The sequence below is a fragment of the Anser anser genome, assembly GCF_964211835.1.
Source record: "Anser anser genome assembly, chromosome: 4".
Classification (NCBI taxonomy): domain Eukaryota; kingdom Metazoa; phylum Chordata; class Aves; order Anseriformes; family Anatidae; genus Anser; species Anser anser.
Window position 1 is genome coordinate 45,944,387 of NC_139724.1, and position 23,606 is coordinate 45,967,992.

Genomic DNA, 23,606 nt, shown 5'->3' on the forward strand with positions numbered 1-23,606 from the left:
AGTAATTTCTAGCCTCATCTAATGCAGTTATTTGGACCATCAAATGAACACATGCATAGCAGACTCAGTGCTTCCAAAAAATCTTAAGCTTCCTGAGCCCTTCCTACTCCACTGGATCCTTGGATATATAGACAGTGAAAGTTACCATCATGTATATTGCATAAGAAGCAAGGTGGCTTGCTCCACACATATAAGTTATCTTTACAGAGTATACAATAAATATGCTCTGTCCCTTGTTCATAGTCCTTGCTGTGTATATGCTATACACTGATGTTCTCATATTTCTATTCAAACAGAATGATAGCTTCTTGTGGCTTATAAAAAACAAGCTCGAGAACTTGTTTGCATTGCTCCTCACTATAGTTTTTTTCTTTAGCTTTTGCATTTTTAGGCTTGAAGAATTCATAATTTTTATCATTTTCCATATAATTATTGTACATTGTGCACAGTTAAGGTCCCAAAATTAATCCCCTGCTAGGAAAGTGTTCTCTGTCAATGAGGTTGTTTGGTTTTTTTTCCTTCACAAATTTGCTTATGACCTGTGCATTTGGCTGTGCAGTTTGCAGCCAAAATTATTTTACTTTAAAGTAATTTAAAGGTAATGGATGTCAATTTTCTGTGCCAACTACCTGCCTTGAAACCAGAATTGAAACATAGGAACCATTTTTACAGACACACATTTTAGCCACAAGAATGTAGGCAGAATTTTCTGTTGGTCTTTCCATTCTAAATCCATTCCAACATTCTTTTTTTTCAGTTGTCAAGATTCTTGCTGAAATATTCACTTTTGTAGGTCAACGCCAACAAACTTTTAGTAAGAAAAATATCTAGAAAAAGCATTATTTTACTTGCTTACCATCATCATCTTCTGTGGGTTTCATTTAGAGCTAAAATTTGATTAACATGTCACTATAGAGCTTGCAAAACTTTATGAATATTCTGATTTAAAGAAAAAATAGGTAGCTGAGTTATCCAGAAAGCTCTTGTTTGTTGTGTGCATGCTTAGAGACAATTATGCCCTGGAGAAGCATCTGGGATATATGAAAGGGGAGTCGCCTGTTGCTTGAAGCTGTTTCCTATTTCAAAACATACAAATTAAACTGTATGTTAGAATATCCAACCTACAGATGTTGGATACTTATCAAACATGAAAGTATTTAGGAACAAGCAATTATTATACTAGTATTTTCCTCTTACCAGTATGTAGTTGTAACCTGAAAAATGACACTGAAGAACAGCACCTTTTTACTGATTTTGCCTACCTCCTTTGAAGTTATGGATGTAGTAAGAGTCCGATACTTGTATTTCTAAAATGTCAGAGTTTGCCAGCATATCAAGAACAAGAAAACTCACGTGCTTTTAAGTCCTAAAAGATATTATGGCTGTAGGGGGAAAGGTATATGACATTTCTTTCTATTAACAAATGCATTTGTGGTAACATAGCTCAATGAGACTAATTTGGTATGTTTGACGTGACCAGTCATTGGTAGGTGTTTTAGTTGTGATTAACAAACATTCTAGACTCATCCAGGAAATACCTTTGTACTTTTTCATACCAGTATGTAGTCTTTGTCATAGACAAATTTACTGCTTTTTCCGTAAACAAATCCATATGACAAGGACATTGATGTCCATAATTAAAGCTGAGTTAGAGAAGGAAAAGAAGAAAATGGTGTAACTTGCTGTCACCAAAGTAATGAATGACAAACATAACTTTGGCTGAAGAGTGATTGGGAAAAAAAAGGTTGGTTCCTCAGAGCTCTTCTCAAGCAGGCAGTACTAGGAGTGCACTGAGTGCACTGTCATGGCATTTTTCAATTGTTCTACCAGAATCAGCATATCTATCAAATCAAATTCGTTGATATTAGTGTCACTTTTTTTTTTTAAATCTTAATGCACATGTTCTGAAATGACTAGCAAAGATTTTACAAAAGTCGTAGTTTTTGGTGAAGTAAAAGAATATATAAACACAAGTACAAAATATTGCAGCCAATACTTGCCAGATTACTTTATTTACGTTATGTTAACAGATGAAATTAGATGCCAGAGAAGGGACATTGCATCAGACATTATGACTTATATGCCAGCTGCCAGGGAAAGATTTTATCAGTAGCCTTTAGTAGTATTTGGACCAAAAATACATGGATGTGCAGCTTTCAGCATTTTGTATGATATAGAGTGCAGCTTCTCTCACAGGTCCTCTGTTTCTGGAACAGTGTCGGAATCTGTAGGCTGAATGAATACTACAGGAATATTCTCAGACGTCCATCCTTTAGGAGTCCTATTGAAGGATCTTCTGGTAGCAAGAGGGTTTGCAAGGATCATGAATCTTGGATCATTTAGCATCAGCATATTAAAATCTGGTACCTTGAATTTAACCAGCTTTGATGCTCTCTCAAAACCACCAAAGGGAGTGGCAACTCTGTAGATATTAGAGAAATTAAATTAAAATGTGATTTAAAAAATATTTTTCTCCCAGGCATCAAAAGTATAGAAGCTATTTTAATGATAAAGATTTAATGTAATTTCTTGTTTACATTTTAACACCTTTGGGAAAAGTATGCTAATTGCTTTTCTGGCAAATTGTCTTTAATATCTGATAAATTTTCCCATAGATAAAGCCTTCTTCAGAGTTACCAATGGACAGAAAATCCGAGGGGAAAATAGCTGTTGCAAGAAAACCTTTTCATTGGTGAGTCACAGTTACTAAATTTATTTTGTTGGTAGTGTATTTCTAAGTCTGAAAATCATAATTCAGCACACTCTCCCTTGCAGGTAACTAGTTCAGGAAGTTCTAACCCCATTTTCTCCTATCCCCAGCAGCCTGTTCCTCCCACTAGACTATATTTCAGCATCACATTGTTGTACCAGCAAGAACGTATGTGGGATATGTGATACAATTGGGTCATTTATGTGATCTGCATTAAAACAAACAAACAAACAAACAAAAAACACACACAAAAAAAACCAAAACACACACTTCAAAGGAGAATTATTACAGCAATCTGTTTTTTATCATTATGTTGAAACAATTATAACAATACAAGTGAGGAGGCAGTGAAGTGTAATGTGAAGCAGAAAGGAACAGCCAAAGACAACAGTCTTTGGAAAGGAGGGGAATGGGTGAGGACTTCTTACTCTAGCTTTGTTCCTGAAGAAAATGTTTATGTAACTAAACCTTGAAACACTTGCTGAAATTGGTCCTAATTTGCAGCCAGTATTTTTCATGTTATTTAGATGTACGTGTTCCCTTGGATGGTAAGTCTGAGAAACTAAAAGATACGAATTACTAAGCAGGAACTGACTGCTACATGCAATTGCAGATATTTTTAAGCAACAGTATTAACATATACTTCCCTTAATTCTTTTTATTTATTTATTTTCAGATTTCTAGGCTGTAAAAAATTGAGGGGATGAGGGGGGAGGGAGAGGTCTCTCACTTTTTCCGGAATCCTTTGTATGAGCAAACATGAACAAACAGACATGTGCTTTGCATTTTGATTACCTGTAACTTTGTTGGGATATAGTCTGGCCAGTTAAGAGATGTAAGATTTTAAAATTACACATCAACACCTGACTTCTGCAAAGATACATATATAGTGGCATGTGAAAATGATTTTTTTAAATGGATTTCCTCTAGCCCTTGTAGGTTTTGTGTGTTTGATACCAAACAGATCTGCTGGTATATATTCCTACTGGCTCCAGGTATTATAGGTGAAGCCCAGAGAAATAATTACCAACAGAAACTAAAAGAGAGAAATTGAAGATCTGACTAAAATTTTCAACAAGGTAACTATGGATAAAACAAAACCTTTTTTGAATTAAGCGCACAAAAATAAAGAGATAGTGTTAATTCCAAAGGTCAATATTGCAAGATGTAAAAATCATGAAATTTCTGGGCATGCATATTTTGGGAGAGAAGAGGACAGCTTTGAATTAAGCTCTAAAACTCTCTCTCAATTGAAGATATGATTTTGCAGCAGTAACTAGTCCAGGCATTAAACTCTCTTGAGGTCAAAACTGAGTTCTTTATACAAAGTGCTTGTGGTGTCAAGCTTTTCTTGTCTTCTAGGTCACAGTGCCAAATTGGATACTGTATGATACTGATTAAAAATAATTGCTTGGTAATTGGCACAGAGTGAATGTAGTGATCTGCGTCTTACAGGATAATAAAGATTGTTTTAATTGCTGCTCTAATTAAGATACACAGTCTCACATTGTCGTAATATTTAATTCTCATCAATATGTAAATCAAAGGAATAATCAAGATGAATGGAACAGTAATAGCTGTATAAAATCCCAAACAATTCTATAGTGTTAAAATTCCTTCTTGTAGTACCTTTTGCTTTTATGTACAGGAATTTTCTGTAGGTAACAGAAACAAGAGTGTTCTACAGAAATTTAAATATATTTTGTGGGGAAAAAAACAAACATGTTGTTCCTATATAAAATCTGGCCTCAGAGGGGCCATTCTTGCATGCTAGGCAGAAGCACATGGTAATCAACATAAAGGAGAGTATAGTAATTGGCTACTAGATGTTAATTTTCCTTTATAGCAGCAGTATATTTTTGTGAGCAATAACTTGTCTGACAACGTGCTGTCATAATGACCTCTGTTGTGTGGACATCAATTGTATCACTTGACCTCTGATTCACTGTATAGAAGCCTAAAACTTGTGTAAAAATTCCAGTAGTCACTGCTCATAATAAGGGCGGAAATGCTGGTTCAGAGCCATAGGAAGTGGCACAAGTATAAGAGACTGTTTAGTAATCACTTCGCATATTCCTAAAAAGTAGATGTGTGATTTAATGTTATCAGGCACAACCGTGTTTAACTGTTGTTTTAGTAGGGCTTCTTCTTTTTGTTCTTAGTCTGTTTTATTGAACATTGAATTGTCTCAGCATGGGAGACTAGTTGTTGATTTTGAAAGTTTGAAGAAATGTTTTAACTGTATTGGATTAACACCTTCTATTACATCGCATTATGAAAAACGCGAGTTTCACTGTTAAAAATGGGACTGTCATTCTGTGAACATTCTTCTTATTGTTAATTCTGTGCTAAAAGGAGACATAGGAACAGAGAACTTGACCCTGCAAAATACTCAGAGCTTCAGGGTAGCTTAATGCAAGATTTAATGCCAATTTCACAAAGGTATTTAGATGCTAAGGAACTGGCTAAGCATTGAGCTTCCACTAATCTCTCACATCATTTGGAGTTAGGCACCCAAAATTCCTTAGAGGATCTGGTTCTCAGCATTTTTACAACAGAGTTCAGAATCCATTAATCAATACAAGCAGAGCCCAGTCCAGATGGACCGGATTCCTGTAGTGTTTTTGAAACAGTAGTCTTTGGGAATTGAGAAAGCTGAGCAATAATTTATCTGGTAGGAGAGGCAGAACCAGTCAGACTTGCTTGTCTTATGTGAGCAAGATGTAGTGCTTTGTGTGTCATTCATAATCGTACCTTTGACATTTTATCCAGCTTCAGGAAAGCAGATGGAATAAAGGTACTAAATGAACTGGTATTACAAACTTCTCAACAAATGTTAATTTTCTAGTAAGAAATAAACCGACAAGAGGAAATCAGGTGACATGTCTCTGTTCTGGAGTATTTCTCTGCTAGCAGATTCATTTTCATCTAGGAGAGAAAGGGTAGCCTTTTCTCAAGAGTCTGTTACAGAAACCCTCCGAACCCAGCTTCTCTGAGCATGTACCCTGCCTAGTACTATCTGCAATTCAGCCACTGCTGGCTGCCTCACAGAAAGCCCTGCCTCAGAAGGAAAATGTGCTTATTGGTTGCTTCCAATGCTTCTTCCTTCATTGACCTGCCGGAATTGCAAGATCCATGCAGTGTAAAATGCCTACGAGACCTCAACTAATAGTTCTGTGAATTCCATAGTCCTGATTCTGCTACTGTTAAAGCCAATGACAAAAAAATTTGTATTGGTACTTGGTCCAGAGTTGCCATGTTGCTGGCAGTGGAGAAAAACAAACAAACAAACAAACAAAAAAACCCTGAGTGCTCTTGAGTACTGAGTAAACTTTTACGCCATGTTTGTGTGGGGCTGTTCGGACACAGCTGAGGTCCCTAGCTGCTAAAGTCATGTTGCTAGTTTGTCCTGGAACAAAGAAAACTGAAAGGAACCTGAATATGTCCAGGAAAGTCCAAGTGTCATTTTAACAGATACAAATGAATGAACTGGGTAGAATCTGAGGCCCGTTTCCTTTGGGAAGTCCTATGCATCACACTTACTGTTAACCACACCCCGTTCTGACTAACGATGACTGTACTAGTGTTTTGCAGGAGAAGAGACATAATGGCACTTTGTTGAATGATGAATCATGATAGAAAGCCTTGATTGATACCCTCACTGATAAAAAGAAAAAAGGCGTCATTATATCATACTTCGATTGTTTAATACACTATCATTTGCTTTCTCTCCAAGACTGCAATTAAAGAAATCAAGGATGCTGTGACCTAGATGCACAGAATAGCTTAGTATGATACAGACATAAAAGTCCAAGAGATACTTCACTCTACGCCCAAAACCCATAGGCTGCTAAGTTCCTGAGATGCCCGAAAGTTTTTCTTCTGCAAATGCTCAGATCTTACTTAGCTATATTGGCAGCTGCACCTATCTTATACCAAAACTCATCTGTGATTCTCTAATTAATAAAATCTTGCTTGAACTTCCACTCCTGAAAACACACAATATACTACTGCAGCAAGCTTTCAGTAAAAGCATTTTCACTCTACGACCATGGCTAGTACTGTTGAATCTCTGTCAAATAATAGCATGAACATGACCAGAGCTGTTTTGCAAGAGATGTCTTTGTAAGAATGGACCTAACTGCTCACATAGAATATTCCAAAGGGCTTGAAGCCCTTCATATTGAAGCACAAATGCTACCCAAAAATATAAATTTAATTGGATTAGACAGAGTATGAATCTTAGCCTAGACATCAGGCTGAACAACTAATAGCAGAGAGGTGTAGGTCTTGTTTTCTGCTTCTAAATATTTATTTACTTTACTGTAAGGAATAACTAAAGAAAGTACATGAAAAGATGTGGGAACTCAGATATAGACCCTGGTTTCTCTTTCTCCACGTGAGCTACTTAATTGTTCAGCTAGAGAAAAAAGATTGTTCAGCTGGAGAAGAAAAGATGGCCCTTTGGCCCAAATAAGTTTACTATTTTCTGTATTGTGGTACGAGTCTTAATAAGGGAAGTGAAAAATGTTCCCACCTCTTCCTTGGAAGAGCCTGGAGCCAGGTTGTTATACTTCTTCTCAGGGTTTGACATTCCTTTAGAAATAAACCCAGGCTGGCCACATCCTAGGAAAATGCTCTTTCCAAAGAAATTAACCTTATTCCTGAGTATGCATTTTTAAAGAATACATGTGACCTCTGCTCTTTTTTTTGGAAAGGAAGCCCCTGATCTAGCCCTGACCTGAAGATAGGCAGTAATGATTAGGTGTTGATGGCCTTGACAAAGAGGAATTTAAGTCACATGAAGCATTCTCTGTAATGTTTTCTTTTGGCTAGCTTGACAGGTACAGTGTGCTGGTTGTACTGAATCCCATAACCAGTCACCCCACTCTCCTATGCATTTTTAGGAGTGTAGACACATAACTCATGGCTCTGAGATCCTCTCCAATAGGCTAGTATCTTGAACTGCAATTTTGCAAGTTCTTAATTTCTTTTGGATCTAGTTTTTCTTGCTATAAAACATAAGTCTGAGTGCATCGTATATATCAAACAGCTTTTTTAGGTTCACCAGGTATCCTTTTATTTTGCTGTGGATGTAGATTTTTTTTTTTCAGTGAGGAGAGTGGTTGCTTTGTTTAAATATCATGGATTATATCTCTTGCATTTTCAATTTACCAGTTTCATAATCTGGATCTAGAATTGCATGCCAGTTTTTTTTTTTTTTTATGGCAGTTCCAAGGATGAATATTGACCTTTCCCTTAAATGAATGCATATATGTTCAACAAATTTGGACTGTGGTGAACCATGGTTCTGCCATATCATACACAGAGCAAATCCTCATAGAAAGAAATCTGAACAGTTAGTGTTGTATAGAGGACAACTAACAGATTATGGGACAACAAAGCATCCAGAAATTCACAAAGAAGCCATCAGATACTGTCTCAAGACACATATCCCTATTAATGGAGCTTCTGTGCCCTGTCTGATTCTGTCTTTCAACAGTGATGACTTGTATGCTGGACTCAAAATCTCATTTGTGTGAGGGACTACTGATTCTGGCTCTATTTCTATGTATATATATGTTTGGCTTTTTTTTTGCTTTTTTTTTCTTCTTTTTCAGTTACAATAACCATAGTACATAAACTGTGCTGCTACTGTTCCAACATTGGCAGCTGTGGCTCATCTCTCTGACTTGTATCGTTATTTTGTTTGCTGACAAGAGTGTGCTACACACTTGTTATGTGTATTGCTGTTAGGAAGTAAAAATTAATGTAGTGTCTGCAGTGCCAACTTTGATGTTGTATTGTGGAGTTTTTTCTCCTTATACTCATAGTTGAGGCCTGCCTCTATGACAGGAATGCAAGTGATGTTTGTGGTGTTTATATTGCCATGCCTTTTTTCTTTCTTTCTTTTTTTTTTTTTTTAGTAGATTGCCATCTATTTGATGTTTTGACAAAGGGGTTTTGGTTTGTCTCAGGTGTCTGGAGCTCACCAGGGATCATTTAGTGAAAAATTGTCCATGACTTTGATATATAAAGATACTGTGAATGACTTGAATTAAAGCAAAGGACTTAAGTAAGAATGTGTTTTAAAACTTTCAAAGTATTTCCAAACTCACTATTGTCAATATATAAAGAAGTTCCACTGAAAGCCTCAGTATTCAGTATACTACCTACTATGCAAATAACTTCAGTGACAGATCCCCTTTGATTTCAAATGTTTTTTCAAGTCTGCTTGTAATGTTCCATCTGTTGATTTGTTACCAAAGGTTATCGAAGATGCAAAAAAAGTTAAATGTGGTAAAAAATGCAAGCTTCTAACTGTCTAGTGTGAGGGATTGGTAGATGGTAGAGTTCATGGTAGAGTTCATTGTAGTATCATTGCCTAAAAATTTAAGCCTGTAGAGTGTGAGTTGTAAAATAAATAAGTAAATAAATAAAATTAATAAATAGAAAGGAAAAGTATATGTGGTTTGCATTACACTGTTTACAAGCCAAGTGTTTACTGAGAGTTTCCCTGGTAGGTTTTATGAGGTCATGATCCCGTACCTGCCAAAGTCAACAGGAATACTGTAGGCATTGCTATATCCCATTTTTCACGTTTATTCAGTACACTGGATTCTGATACTTCTATTTCTCTGTTTTGTTTTGTTTGTTTGTTTCTCTTTTCTTTTCTTTCTTTCTCTTTTTCATTCAATATTTTCAATAATTAATCTTATATTCTTGGTTCTAGAATTTAATTTTGGGTCCACACTTTGAGAGAAACTAGTTACCTTCTTAAATCTCTTGTTTGCTACCTGTAATCTGTTTGTTCATGCTTATGGGCATACTTGCAAAAACAGGTCATGGGTCTTTTTACAGCCAGTGGATACATTTCATTTCACAGTAATTTTTCTCTGCTCCATAAAAGCCAGTGTTCACTCAAAATTACCTGTTAAAGCTCCTGTAGTCGGGCAGTTCTGGCTTTGCTTCAGGTTTAAAAAGTTTAGGATATAAAGCCTCCAGCAGCTCTGGATCATCCCTAATGGCTTCTATCCAAGGAGACTGATAATACTTTGGCACAGAAGTAGTGTTGAACTTTTCAGGAGGAATTTCTTTTAGTGGTCCAGAATATCCTGCAAGGAGATCAAGGTAAAACCAGTATAACAGTATATTGATTTTTCTGCTTTCTTACCATCATCCTATGTAAACAGGAAGTAATATACCATTATTTCACAGTTAGTTAAAGTGAACAATTGAATCAAGTGAGTTAACCAAAGCAACACAAAACCAGAAAACTCACAGGAGGTATTTGTAGCCTTTTAGATAACTGATCTGAAGTTATCTACTCTTCTTTTGAGGGTAAGTTTATTTTAGTTTTATTTAAGTTTGTTTCTATCATTATAAGCATCTATTTGAAAAAGGAGCACATCTACACAGACCTTGGGCTGAATTAACAATCAAATTTTAAAAACAGCCTTTTGGTTAAAAGTAAGATAATTCAATAGTCTTTGCGTGAGATTTCCCAAAAACATTAAAAGGAGTTAGGGTCCCAGCCATTCTAGCAGACTTTTTGCCTCCATTTGATGCTTTAAAATGTCCAACCTACTTGGCTCTTTGGTCCTTTTAATCATGTAAAAAAGTGAACAATCAGTGTTTTTTTTTTTTTTTTCTCTGTATAGTCATCTGAGAATCAGGCTCTGATCAGAATTTTACTAAACACGTGAATTCCTTATTCAGTGTGATTTCTTCTAAAGCCAAGTACAATATGGCACAAATAAACATAAGGGGAAAAAAGCCCAGACCTTACTGTGCAATTTGAAGAATTAGAATCAGTTGAAGAATTAGAATCAGCAAGGGATTATTCTAACATATGAGTTTATAGTATTTATTTGAAAAACAAGGGAAATCTGTTTTCCTATTTACCCTCACATGACATCTAGCTCTTTAAATTAATGCTGTTGCCTCTTGTAAGCTTAAAAAAAAAAAAAAAAAAAAAAAGCCCTGTGGTTTAGTAAATACTCCTTTCACCACGAATAAATATTTCTTGCCTAAAGAAAACTTGAAGATTTGTATCATATTTTAGCAATGGGAATTACCTCAGTTTGCATTGTATTTGGCCCATGGATACAGAGAGCCTTAGCTGTCACTAACAGAGTAGCATTGACCTAGTTTACATAGACTGGAAAAGGTCTGCACAAAACATGCATTGAGTAATTCTGAACAAAGAATGAATTTGTAAAAACCACAGTCTGCTCATGGATAATTCATAAACAGGAAGAAGGGCTATATCACTGAATAAATTAATTAAAACAAATTAGCCTTCTCTAAAGAATACAAATTAAGGCCTTCCTGTAGCTCACTGCTTTAAATAAAGACAACAGTACCCTCACAGTTAAGGACTTAAATAAAGCAGAACAGTGTATACAGCCAGGGGCAAATTCCAGTTTAAGTTACTTATCTGTAAAGGGTTCCAGCAAAACTTGCAATGACTTCAGATGTCCATTTACAGGTAATTAAACTACAATGGATATCTTTCAGATTGTTAAGCAGTGTGTTGTACATTAGAAACTAGGGTGTTGAAAAGTCAGTATATTAATCTGGTTTAAAGTCTGAGGATCTGTTTCTCAATGTTTATAAGATCAATAAATATATGAGCAGTCTCACTGGATAATAATGCATGCCTTCAGTTGAGGGAAAGGTAGTACAAAGGGCATATCAAATCGTTAAGAACGAACAGAAGCAACTAAACTGTACTGGTTTAAATTTCCATGGGAGATTCTGATTAATTATCTGACTCAATTTATGGATTTCTAATAGTAACTCTATTAATAAATTATTGATAATTATATTGTTTTAGAAAGAGCTCCTTCGTCTGCTGTGAGTTGGGTACTAAATGCATTTCATGTCTATAAATTCATCTATTACCTGGGGCAATGTTGTCAGGATGCGGTGGGCTCCGGGGATCAGGTGTGTTAGGAGGTGTCATTGGGGCATGCTGGGAAATTCCTTCAACACTGAGGCCATCCATTTTAACACCCTGCATGGGCTCTCCACGCTGCATTCAAACAGAAATAAATATCACTGATAGCACAGGCAAAAAATGAGTCCCTCTCTGATTCTCTGTTGAGGGATGGAATATTACTCCATCTTACAGGCCAGATCTGAGACCCAGGGTATATTATCCAAAGGCATACTGTCCTGCTGTTAGGTACCCTTTTTGCTAGATAGCATTCCTCTGGATTTTCTGGCTGTTACCCAGAAGATGAAACAGTTTCACAACTTTCTTACAATGGCTATGTAAGCAAAAGAATAATTTATCAGTGTTAAGAATGGTATCACAGCACAATTTTAAATGTCTGTATTTCAAATGTGTGATGGCTTTATTCAAAGGATTGGGGGTGTTGGGAGCTAGAACAAGACTCCTGAAGCTTCGTTACCATCCAACTAAGTTTTCTGACCGTTTCCAAAATTGGGGATATTTGAATATTAATAGGTAGTCTAAGAAGAGATTTCATCCCATCTGCTGCTCATACCAGTCACCACTATATCTACCTGTGCCTGTGGGCTGTGTAGTTCACAGCAAAGAGTAAAGATGGTCACTTTGGCAGGGGGGCCCATAACATGTAGCCCATGGATCACTAGATGCTAGAAGTTGTGATGTGCCAGACAGGGCCCCCTTGCTGCCCAAAGATTCGAGAAATCTGGCAGGTTTAAGGCATATGAGTTTCAAGTCACTGATTCTTCAAAGCTTTTCTTCCTATATCAGTTGAAAATCCACTGCATTTGTTGAATTGCTTTTGTTTGGGCTTTTCTTTTCCTGTATTTATAATAGAAATAACAACTTCAGTGCAGGTCACTTTCTGGAGATTAACGATATGCTGTTATTTTCCACCCTCCTATTGGGTCATCAGTTCTAAGGAAACATCTAAAGGCTTAATCATTGTTGCATAAATATAGATGGGAGTCTCATAAGAAGTCAGTATCTTATTTTAGCTATGACACATAGGCTAAAAGTAATTTAAATATAGACAGTTCCAGAGTATGAGTTTCTTAAAGTAGGAAAGCAAAAAACTATACTTGTTTTAACCTGAAACATACAAATAAACAAAAAAGATCAAGGCAGTATGGTTTGGAGCAATCCTAAAATATGTTAGAAATATTAATTTTGGCAGCCAGAATCATAACGTTGGTGAAGATATCACCAGTAGTGGCTAAATAGGCATGTAAGGGAGTGGAACAGAAACCAGAGAGACATCATTTCTTCCCATGTCAGAATGTCATAATGACTGTGCAGTATGCATGTGTTTTTGTGGGAAATTCCAGGGAAGAAGTAAAGAGATCTTTCACCATTTGGATTAGCAAGACAGTAGTAAATTACAAATGCATCTTACTTTCTGCTCCCAAAATCTCCTTATGAGATGCCATAAGACAAAAAAAATTCCGTGGAGTCAAAAAAACTGCATTCATTTTATTGTTTCTTATTTAATTGCAAGTGTGTGTGTGTGTGTATATGGTTTCGTTAATAAAATTGAACATAGTTTGAGCAAAGCCATTGGTGCTTTACTGTTTGGTTCATCAATTATTCATTCCCTGTTTGTACCAGTACAAACTTTAGGTTTTATCATAACAATACGTTATATATAGTCACTATCTTTCTTATTCCAAGTGAAGTTTTTGATTAAAGAATTCAGTCAAAGTCTTTCTATGGTTTCTGTAGGGTTTGGATGCTAATATAATCGTAGAATCACACATGCGGGATTTAAAACAATAAAGACTTGAAATTGCAATGGAAGTAGAGGGGCTGCTTGCATGCTTTATTAGACTGGGCATGGAGTATTCATGCTTAAATAAATAAACCATTATCACATTGGAGAGCCAGATAAAATTTATGAATGTTTTTCTCCTTCTTTGTAGAGATTAAACAAAAAGTTTAGAAAGGTTTAAGTATTTCACAAAGGCAATAAATGAGACAAACGTCAGGTGCATTTAGTTCCAGCCATGAGGATTCCCAGGGTATCACTAGTGCTTTAACCCAGTTCCTGGGGGCCTAGTTCAGAGAATAATTGTCTTTCAGTGACAAGCTTCATCGTTTGTCCCCTTGCTGAGACAGGCAGGCAAGAAGTCTCAAAAATTTCTGTCATTTGAGAGAGTCACATAGCTGCCTGGCAACTACGTTGAGACCACCACCCTATTTTAATAAAAATACTGGTCACGTAAAAGAGACCGTCACTTCTCCCAACCTTTTGAATATCATTAACTAGTTAATTTTCAGTAATGTGCCCATTATTACAGGACAAGAACTCCGATCACTAGTAACCTGAATCAGATTTGTGTGAAAATTACTTGAATCTGATGTCCTGAAGTATTAAGGTCTTCAGATTTTTTTAATTTTTCTACAGAAGCCCAATAAGATACAAATGGCTCACTTCATATTAGCATTGTTGTAGTACAGTATTTTACTCTTATTCTTCCTGAAGCTACAAATAAATCAGGCACATAATGTACCATGAGCACCAAGGGAACCCCAGGCTAGTCTCACTGTGTTTCATTAATAAGTGCTTACAAATACTCACGTTTCTTGGCTTGTTTGCTACATAATGATAATTTTCATACGTGTATTTGTCAGACCTCCGCTGACGTCTCTTGAAGAGTCTTGCGCCTCTGTTGCTGAGTGTCGATAGTTCCTCTACCATGATATCTCTTGGGGTGCTGACCTTTTTTCCAAGGTTTAAGCTGGGTGAGACTGAAATACAATGGATAAATACATACCTCTGTTTTTTGTAAATGCCTGATGTCATGTACCCTACACCTGAAACCCAATAACACATCAGTGCATACTTATCTAATACACGAGGCAGCTTCATATGGTGTTAGTGAAATTAATCATTTTCTAGAATTTTGGAGCAGATTATAGAACACCACAAACCTGTTTTTCAAAGATGCTAAGCACCCCAAGCTCCAAATTTATTTCAGTTGAATGACATTCAGCTGTTCTGAAAATCAGGTCTATATTGTCCTGCACACAGACTAGTGAAAACTGGCTTCTGCTGAAACCAGGAACAAAATTCTATCTGACCTCAGCATTCCAAAATCAAACATTAAGTTAACTTTTTGTCCTGCACTGGGTAGATGAGCAGGTTGCTCCTTTTAAGCACAGCTACCAGTTTCTTATTGCTTAAAACATTTTATTATGAATTACTCTTTAAAACCCCGCTTTCTTCTGAAATCTAGGCTATTTTCTACTTTAAGAAGAGTTTGTATTAGAAAGTCTGTATTAAGCTGTATTTTTTGTTATTTTTAAAGAAACCTTCAAAATAAAACTTAAGGTGTTGAAAACGAGAGACAGAACAAATTACAACATGCTTTTAGGAAACGATAGATTTAGAATGTTTTATTTTTTATTCTCTCTAAGAGGAAAGTTACAAGCAAGTCTTCTTAAAATGACCCTATCAGATACTGAATTATTAGGTGCAGTATTAGTTTATTCACCGTTGAGGGATTTGAAAATGAAGGTACATAAGCAGAGGGAGAGGAGATCATTTGAGACTGTAAATAGAGAACACGGAATATCAGAAAGTACCGATCATCTCTGTGGTGATATTCTGGAGTTTGGGGTGCTGGTGGCAATGAGCAAGCTGAGTGACTGAACTCTCTCAATAGGTGTCCTCAACCTATAGACAAGGCTTGGACCTTGGAATACAGTAACTTCAACACTGAACAAACTATTTTTGTATTAACTTATTTCTGCTTAGAATTTAGTAGAATTGAACAAATGTAACAATAATTAGATCATATAGTAAAAACTGAATTTTCAAGAAAATCATTTCCTATTGCCACTTATATTAATATTTGCCATTTTATTAGTTGAAACTGTTCTCAGTTCATAAACTTCAGGAAGAAAAATGGGAAGGTGCAATATGCTTTGAGGATTATATCAAATAGGTGCAGTGTGTTTCTTTGATCCACTTATTCAGTATCGCATTCTGTTATTTCTTTAATAATAAGTCCTCCTATTGTTTACATATTCTAATAATCTACAGGATTTAAAACTATGAACTTCAACATACATTTTAATGCATTAAAACAAAATGAAAGCAAATTAGATGTAAAATACTGTATCTTGATTCCATGGCAAGCAGACTCCCAGTTTAATTAGCTGGATAGGTCCCTAATGTCAAAATTAATTTTGCATATGCTGGGGGAAAAAAAATAAAAAGATGGTTTTATTTTTAGTTTCAGACTTTCATTTGGAGTACATGGCATATGTCTCCTAGTAACTTTATGATGGAAAAGCAATGTGGATTGCTTACATTTAGGAAAATGTAATAGAGATCAGTGCAATAACTATTTAGCCCAAGCTGTACAGGATTTCTATGTACTAAATCAAACAGGTTTGTGGCCGTGGAGTTCATCACTGTTGATCCACTTTTGTTCATACTTATTTCAGTCAAATGCTTGCAGTAGATTTCACTGGAGCAAGAGCAGGCTAACTGTATCATGAGCCGGAGCATGGACTTCTGCTTTAAAAATAGTACGCACAAAGAATCCTAACACCCTTCTGATATTTAAGGGATAGCTACAAAACAGGGAGTTCTTAACATGGAAGAAAATGACTCAGCTTGTCCAATACAGCCATATCAGTGACAGATAGTGATGGGGTTTTGGCTCTGTGGTTGAGATAAGTGCACTAGTTATTGGCCTGCAGCCTGAAATGTTGACCCACAACTCATATTTTGATGTTCTTATTTTTCAAGATTACTCCAGGGGCATGGACTGTTGAATGGTTTTATATTAGTAAGGGATGAGAAGTTTACCTTTCAGATCAGCAATATTTTCATGTAGAACAAGCTTTTCTTCATTGTCTGCAGAGTGGGTAATATGTAAGTCCTAAGAGACTGGGGCGCCAAGATGATTGCAGTTCTCTATCCAAACCACTCAGTATTCTTCTGGGACATGCTGGATGTTAACTATTTTGGGCCTTGCTGTTCCCTTCCATACGTGCTGTTCTTGTTAATGTTTACTGTAGGCTCCAAGGTACTTTGTAACCTACAGTTGTGTACTATTGTGTGTCTAGTCAGCATCCCAGAAGCATAGGTGTTAAGTTTATTTGAATCCCCTGCCAACTAAAATCTAATCTGCTGTCTGGTTTTATAATGTGTCTAGGGATTGTTTCAGTGTCACTGCAGGAAAGGTGATGAAGAATGAGAAAAGGGGGACATTTAGAGGATGATAGGAAGAAAACCTCTCCAAGTGCTCTTCATAAATGGGCATTCATACTGGAAGTTTAATTCGTAGTTCAATCCTCATCTTAACTTTCTAGTTTAATTTTTTTATTTGTTCTTGCCAAGCCCTCCCTATCCTGCCCTTAAAATCTTAACAGATTTCATTTAAATATAATTTATCTATTTTCTCCTGCATTCCCCCCAATCGCTTTTCATCTTCCAGTTTACAATCTTCTAAATACCTTCATCTGGATTATAAATTTTAATAATGAGCATCATAGTATATGATATAGTTTTTCATAGTATCAGAAATAAGAATTTGTAACTCCATCATAAAAGATCATTTAGCTACTGAAGAATTAATGTAAGAAATAGGACAGAACTAGACATGAGATTTAAGTGTAATTGAATGCTAACGGCTTCCTCAAACATACATATATACATGTATACCTCAGCCAGTCAGACTTAGGAAATTTAAAATTAAGCAAAGCCAGCCAGAGAAAAAACAGGGGTTTAGGAAGGTGACCACATTCCTCTCTCTTCTAACACTGTAAGAGGGTTTACAGGTAGTGTCTATTACTGCAACATGTGGGGACATGTAGGATTTCACTAGAACACAAAGTCATGTACCACAGGTAGATGTGGGCTTTCAGTCATTACTAACCTAGCCCAGAACTGAGACACTGGTAAAAACTTGGATGACTTTGTATCTTATTCACAACTGTTTCTGCTTTTTTTTTTTTCTTTTTTTCTTTTACAAGGAGTTTAACTGTTTACCTGAAAGCATTATAATAAAAGGGGTTAAAATAAGAACATATCAGGTATACTTTCTGAGTGTCGTTACTAGCCACAGGGACTTGCACTACAGAATCTTCTATTACTGTTTACCTCTGTTAACACTGGAGAGTTTCATAGGTCTGTGAAATAAGGTAGGTTCTTTACTGGATGAAATTTAGTTTTCATGCAATTTCCAGGTACAGAATCTTCATTACTAATAGTGATGCAAAACCCAGAAAGACAGCAGTTTGTCTCAGGTTAAACTTGCTCAATTAACAATTAGGGGAAAAATAAATTCTCAAAAATTAAAAGAGCTGAATTTAGTCATTTAAAAAACAGATTTATCCCTGATTTTTCCAAGATCTGGTCCCAAAGAACTAGTGTATGCTTTGTCTCATTATGGCTTTGGTTATCCTCTGTTTCTAAATTGGTTTCACTGAGCTTTTACAGTTATAAATTTCAGACTCTTGTCACATAAATTTCATGTAATTTCTTTTTTTTTTTTTTAACGGTAAGTATCCCAGACATCCAAGACATAGAACTAGAACATACACTTAAAGAGTCTGTATTTGCCTTCAGTGGCCCTGTATCATACCATATCTTGTAGAATAAACTGTAGTATCTATGTGTATAAATCTAAACTTGACAGCAAATCTGATAATACATAAATAATGAAACCAAAGATAATGTAAAGTAAATGTAAGCATCAGCACAGATTATCCAGTAATTCCAATGATTTCCAGAACTGTATGGTACATTTATTAGTATTACTATGAACAGTAACATTTACCACATGAAATGCCTGGATCTAAACAAACATATGACAGACAGATTTTCTGCCATGAAAAGCTTACAGGCAATTTCAGGCACGTATAATACTTGGGTTTTCAGTGGGAAAAATAATGGAATTCTAATGAAATCTGTAAGGGCAGGCTGGGTTTCAGACTTAAGTGTGAGTTCAGTGGAGAATGGAAGGAGGGAAGAGGTATTTGCTTAGAAATAGAAAGTATAGAAAAAAGTATGAAAATATCAGGACTAGGACCAGCCACTGAAACTTGTAGCTTCTTTTTTTTCTGAATTCTTTAGGTATCTGGTCCTACTCTTCCTGCAATCAGACTGGTCAATTAGTGAGTACAAAAAACATCCCCAAATTCTTTGGAGCAAAAGACCCAGGGAAGATTTTCAGTACTGGAATGTAATGTCCAGTGTTTTTCCCATGTAGGCAGGATGATTATCAGAAAATCTAAATATTAACAGAGCTCCCTGTTGGTTGTTTTTGTTTGTGTTTTTTGTTTTGTTTTGTTTTTCTTCAGTGAGACTTGTGGGGTGTTTATCACTTATAAAAAATCGGTATTTTTCATAGATGATAAAAAACATTCATAGGGAGTATTGGAAAAATCTCCGAAAACATCCAGCACATACCAAGTGAAAGCCAGGAAGACTTGTATTCCCAGATGAGTTCATTGCTTCTGAAGGTGTCACACTAGAAGCCTACTTTTTTTTTAAGAACCCATTTTTGCAAATCAAGCTACCTTCTTATAAGTGTCTGCATTTTCATCAGTGCAACAACAGAAGAGTGGTGGCTATGCACTAGAGAAAATTGCCACATTTCTAGTAAATTTTGTTAGTTACAAAGATTAATTATGCATGGAAGGAACAGAGCTGTAAACAGTTGTTTCAAAATTTTATATCATTCTTATGAAAAAGCAAAGTGAAACAGAGCAAAAGAAGAGGATACAGACAGATCAGCATGTTTCTCAAATGATAGCCTTTTAAAATGGAATGAAGTCATGTTATTCACCCCAAATAATATTCTGAAAGGCTATCCTAGCAGAATGTACATCAGCTGTTAGATTACTTCATTCCTTCACAGCAGTTGTTCATCTGAAAATAGCTTTCAAATGAAAAGAGGCAACTACAAAAGGATTAGTTACCATAGGCAGCATGATACTCCCCCAAGATTATTTATGGCAAAACACCCAGAGACAAAGCTGTAAGAGAGTTAAACTCTGTGATTAAAAATATTTTAGGGAGGGCTAGAGGACAGTGCATATAGAGTAAGTTGGGTTCAGCGCTATACCATTTCTGTGTATTTCATCCATAATGGCTGATGCTTGTTGTTTCCTCTCTTTGACCATGGCAGAATGTGATAACATTGTGATTTTCTGATATGATTTTTCCTTGCTGAAAGAAAACACACATTTTTATATTGTTGAGCCAGCTTGCGGTAGTAAGCCAACTTTAATTTCTGATAGCATGTTTAGAATGGCTGAATACTGAATTTAGTTATACCTGATCTAGAAATACAGTGGTTTTAACTATGCAAAATGCACTGCTTTTGCTTGCAGACAGATGCTAGGATGTATTCTGATGGATAGAAAGTTCCAAGGAATGAACTTTGAGTTGGTTACACACATTTTGTAGCAAAATCAGTGTCAGCGATCTAGGCCTTCTCACATCTACACATTATATTAAAAGATTTAAATTCATAACTAATATTTTAATTATAGCTTACTGTATGTTTTCAGAAATGTTATTCTGATTTTTTTTTTTAATCTAATAAAGAATTTGAGGAACTAAATAAGATGCTCTGGCATCTTTAAAGAAAGTGCAAACTTGGTAAAAAAATAAACATCTTTTCAATTGCAGAGTCAAGAGGTTACATAAATGTCTTTTATCTGATAGTTTGTAGGACAGACAATGTCAAAATATTTCAGGAAACAATACACTTACCCTACTGTTTTGTTGTGCAGATAAAAGCGTTCTCAACCCTTTAGTTGAAGCTTCAGGAGTTAGTTATGAATGGGGATGACCTGCCTGGTCCAGGATGGTTTCTACCCTTGTGCTTGGATCTGCATGGTACCTAGTACCGAGACAAACTGGGGGCTGATCCTCTTCAAAGGGATTGGCATCCAGCTGACATCAACTAGTTATATATAGCATCAAACACTCCAGCCACTCATATCTTCCTGGCAAAAGAAGAGAACAGAAAAGATTCAGCTGCACCCACAACAAAGAGAGTTTATATCCCTTTCGGAGCTTATTGGAAGATTTAATGGAATGCTCCTCTCATACCCATACAGATCATCTCCTCATCACCTCTGAGAATAATAATCTCTATGTTATAACCAGGAAAGAGACATTTAAAAATAAGGTGTTAAATATATGGATGGGCAAGACTATCAGATGAGAATGGCATGGGCTAATCCTTAGTGAAAGATGAAACCGTGCTTCAATAGTAGCTGATAGCTAAAGTCAGTGGCAGATGGCTGATACACAAAGTCTGTTCTGAAAAAAAATGAGAATTTTTTCAGTATTATAAGTGGTAGGGAGTAATTGTCAGTATTATAAATATCTGGGAGTAATTTTTCAACAAGCACACATCTCTCAAACTGTTATTCAAAATCTTGTAATTTTCTTTGTGCATTAGGAGCAGAAATCTGCAGTAACTTGAAACTTCGTCATATTCAACATTCCAGGATACTGTTGTATCAGCTTGTCAAAGAAATGTGTGATATGTGGAGCACAAATATTACGTGACAGCAACCAACTTAGGACAGAAAGAAACAAGCAGAAAGAAACATTCCCCCCACAACCTGTTGTCTGAATGCTGATAACTGAATTATGGGCAGTAACAACAAGATGAAGAAGCTTTTCTATTTCTTATTAGGATTTGGCTTTGCTCTATGAAGTTTCTATTTCTTCTGGAAAATTATGGTCTTTTTTGGCTTGGAGTATTGATCAGAAAATTGCTTGGATCCTGATATGACAGGAGAAAGGAATTCTGCCTGTAAATTGAATCTGGAGAGTGATAAAATACATCAACACAGTGTGCATAACTTTACAAGCAGCAAGCACTCTGAGGCAGATGTGAAGTATGTGCCTGATTTAATGTCCTGAAAGCATTTGTGTTCAACCAAAAAATTACTTTTTTTTTTTCCCCCTCAAGATTTCTGTTCCTAGACTTAGCTTTGCAAAACGTTTTTCTGAGATCCTAGACATCTCTGCCCCAAAGAGAAGTTCATTCTAATCCTCACTATCACAATCTACCTGCTCTTTTTACCTGTCAGTAATTCTTTTCTCAGTTTTTTGTGCTTGGATCAGCTACTTAGGACAGTACCAGCAAACACAGTCAAAGTCTTGGTTGAATCTTATCAATTTCAAGATTGCTGTCCATCTGTTTGTCAGGAGGCCTTCAATGATTTCTCCAGCAAAGTGAAGGGAAAACTAGAGTGGATTTCTAGATACTCTTGAAATAAAAAATTAAGCCCCCCTTCTCTCTCCCACACAATAAGTGAATTAAAGAAGCATACAATGAACCTTTCAGTTCCTGTTATGTATTTGAGAAGAGAAGTTGCAGAATATGAGCAGGAAAGATAACGAAACTGAAGGGAAGACAGAACGATTTAATGCAAAGTATGTTACCGCATCCTGTTTTAATTCAACCCAAATAGTTCTTTTTTGCGTCCCCTGAAATCTTGACTGGCCAAAGCCATGTGCAAACCAAGTAGGCCTCACATTAAACGGGGAATTGAACCCTCAGAGGTCTCTTCCACTGTTAGTTACTCTGTAATTCAAGGCTTTTTTTTCCAAGACTTTCAGAAACTAGGCTGAGGTGATAAGAGCTACAAAGATGCGTGTCATCACAGAACATTTACTGAATTTTTACTTTTCATACATACAAGAAAGATGAGTGTTGCTTTAACTTACATTTTTCTTTTGGTATCAAAAGAGGAAAGTGTTGTAAAGGAAATAGATTTACATCTCTTTTATTCACCCCAAATATAAATGACTGAATCATCAGTTTCTAAGCACTAGCAGGATAATAAGCTGGTAGGAAACTACCAATATAAATTTATGAAACCAATTAATTTTCTTTATTTGACAGTAGTTGTTGGCCTATGATAGAAGGGGTAAGCAGTAGGCATAAATATTTTGACTTTTGTAAGGTTTTTGATAATATGCCACATTTCCTTAAGCAAATGAAAGAACAAATGTTCTTTAAACTCCTACACAACTCATTGGAAACTTGTACTCTAGGAATTAGTGATTCACCACCAAGCTGTCAAATGAAATTGAGAGAGTCTGTCAAGGCTTCATGCTCATCAATGTTTTCATTAATAACTTCAGTGATGAAGCCAAGAATCTCGGTTAAGTGCCAACCTAGGAAAATTACAAGCAGTCTGCAGGAAAGAATTTAAACATTTAATTATCTTGATGAACGGGGAAAAAGTCAAACACAATTCAGAAGACCACATCCAAATGAAATTTTGAAGTGGACATTCAACCGATTGACACTTGTCTTTAAGCTTGAATTTTGAATCCAGGAAGACATACGAAGAGGCATCCCAAAGGTTGGGATTGCTATTGGAAATCCCCAGTAGTCCAGGGTTTAGTCTGTTACGATTTCCATTTACTAGTTATTTGATAGAATAAAAAATACATGAGCAAGATGAATCATGCTTTTAGAGTATTGTACAAGCATGTACAATTATGCCATCTGTTACTTCTGGATAACTGCAAGCTCTTGAGAATGGTAGGATTCCCACTCAAAATTGCACTGAAAAATAGATGAAATTATTCAAAATCAGTGAAATTAACCTAAGAAATAAAATACAGATTAGTTGCATATAAGAAAGAGAAATCAACTTCAGAGGAAGAAACTAAGGAATAACTACACAAATAATGTGGCAGAAGTATTTACATTGAATCACAAAATAAATATTAGTTACTAGGGCAGTACAAAAAAAGGCAGATATTTTGAGCTATGTGAACAGAATACCAAAAGGAAGATAGTCTCATTTTTCTGACACTGAGGAGCTGGAACATTTTGATTGTCATTAAATAAGATGTAAAGTTGTCAAGAACTGAATAAAATCCAGGCAACACATGCTAAGGATTATTACCTGTGAGGA

General features: G+C 35.9%; 1 protein-coding gene and 1 long non-coding RNA gene across 3 annotated transcripts in view; one reads left to right on the forward strand and one right to left on the reverse strand.

The window, feature by feature from the left end:
- Window positions 1-23,606, forward strand: part of LOC310899538 — a 71,428-nt gene that overhangs the window by 7,312 nt on the left and 40,510 nt on the right. The window contains exon 2 of the long non-coding RNA XR_014584370.1: window positions 2,616-2,692. This is a non-coding gene — a long non-coding RNA (uncharacterized lncRNA). The remainder of the gene's footprint in view (window positions 1-2,615; window positions 2,693-23,606) is intronic.
- On the reverse strand, window positions 1,984-20,983 carry MYOZ2 (myozenin 2). Of its 2 annotated transcripts, XM_083835971.1 has the most exons (6): window positions 20,425-20,983; window positions 19,772-19,875; window positions 14,266-14,435; window positions 11,618-11,747; window positions 9,642-9,825; window positions 1,984-2,422 (listed from the first exon to the last, which is right to left on the reverse strand). In XM_083835971.1, exons 2-6 carry the CDS (start codon window positions 19,845-19,847, stop codon window positions 2,191-2,193), a joined length of 792 nt encoding a protein of 263 aa, XP_083692097.1. In that variant the 5' UTR covers window positions 19,848-19,875; window positions 20,425-20,983; the 3' UTR covers window positions 1,984-2,190. The 2 variants fall into 2 exon arrangements, with proteins under 2 accessions (XP_083692097.1, XP_083692098.1); XM_083835972.1 differs by lacking the exon at window positions 19,772-19,875 and having other exon boundaries at window positions 20,425-20,672.

Coding starts and splice junctions, on each gene's coding strand:
- MYOZ2 (XM_083835971.1), bottom strand. CDS start 19,847: ATGTTATCACATTCTGCCATGGTCAAAGAGAGGAAACAACAAGCATCA. Junction 14,436..19,771: donor GGATGAAATACACAGAAATG/GTATAGCGCTGA, acceptor ATTGTATTTCAG/TCTCACCCAGCTTAAACCTT. Junction 11,748..14,265: donor TAGCAAACAAGCCAAGAAAC/GTGAGTATTTGT, acceptor GTTTGAATGCAG/CGTGGAGAGCCCATGCAGGG.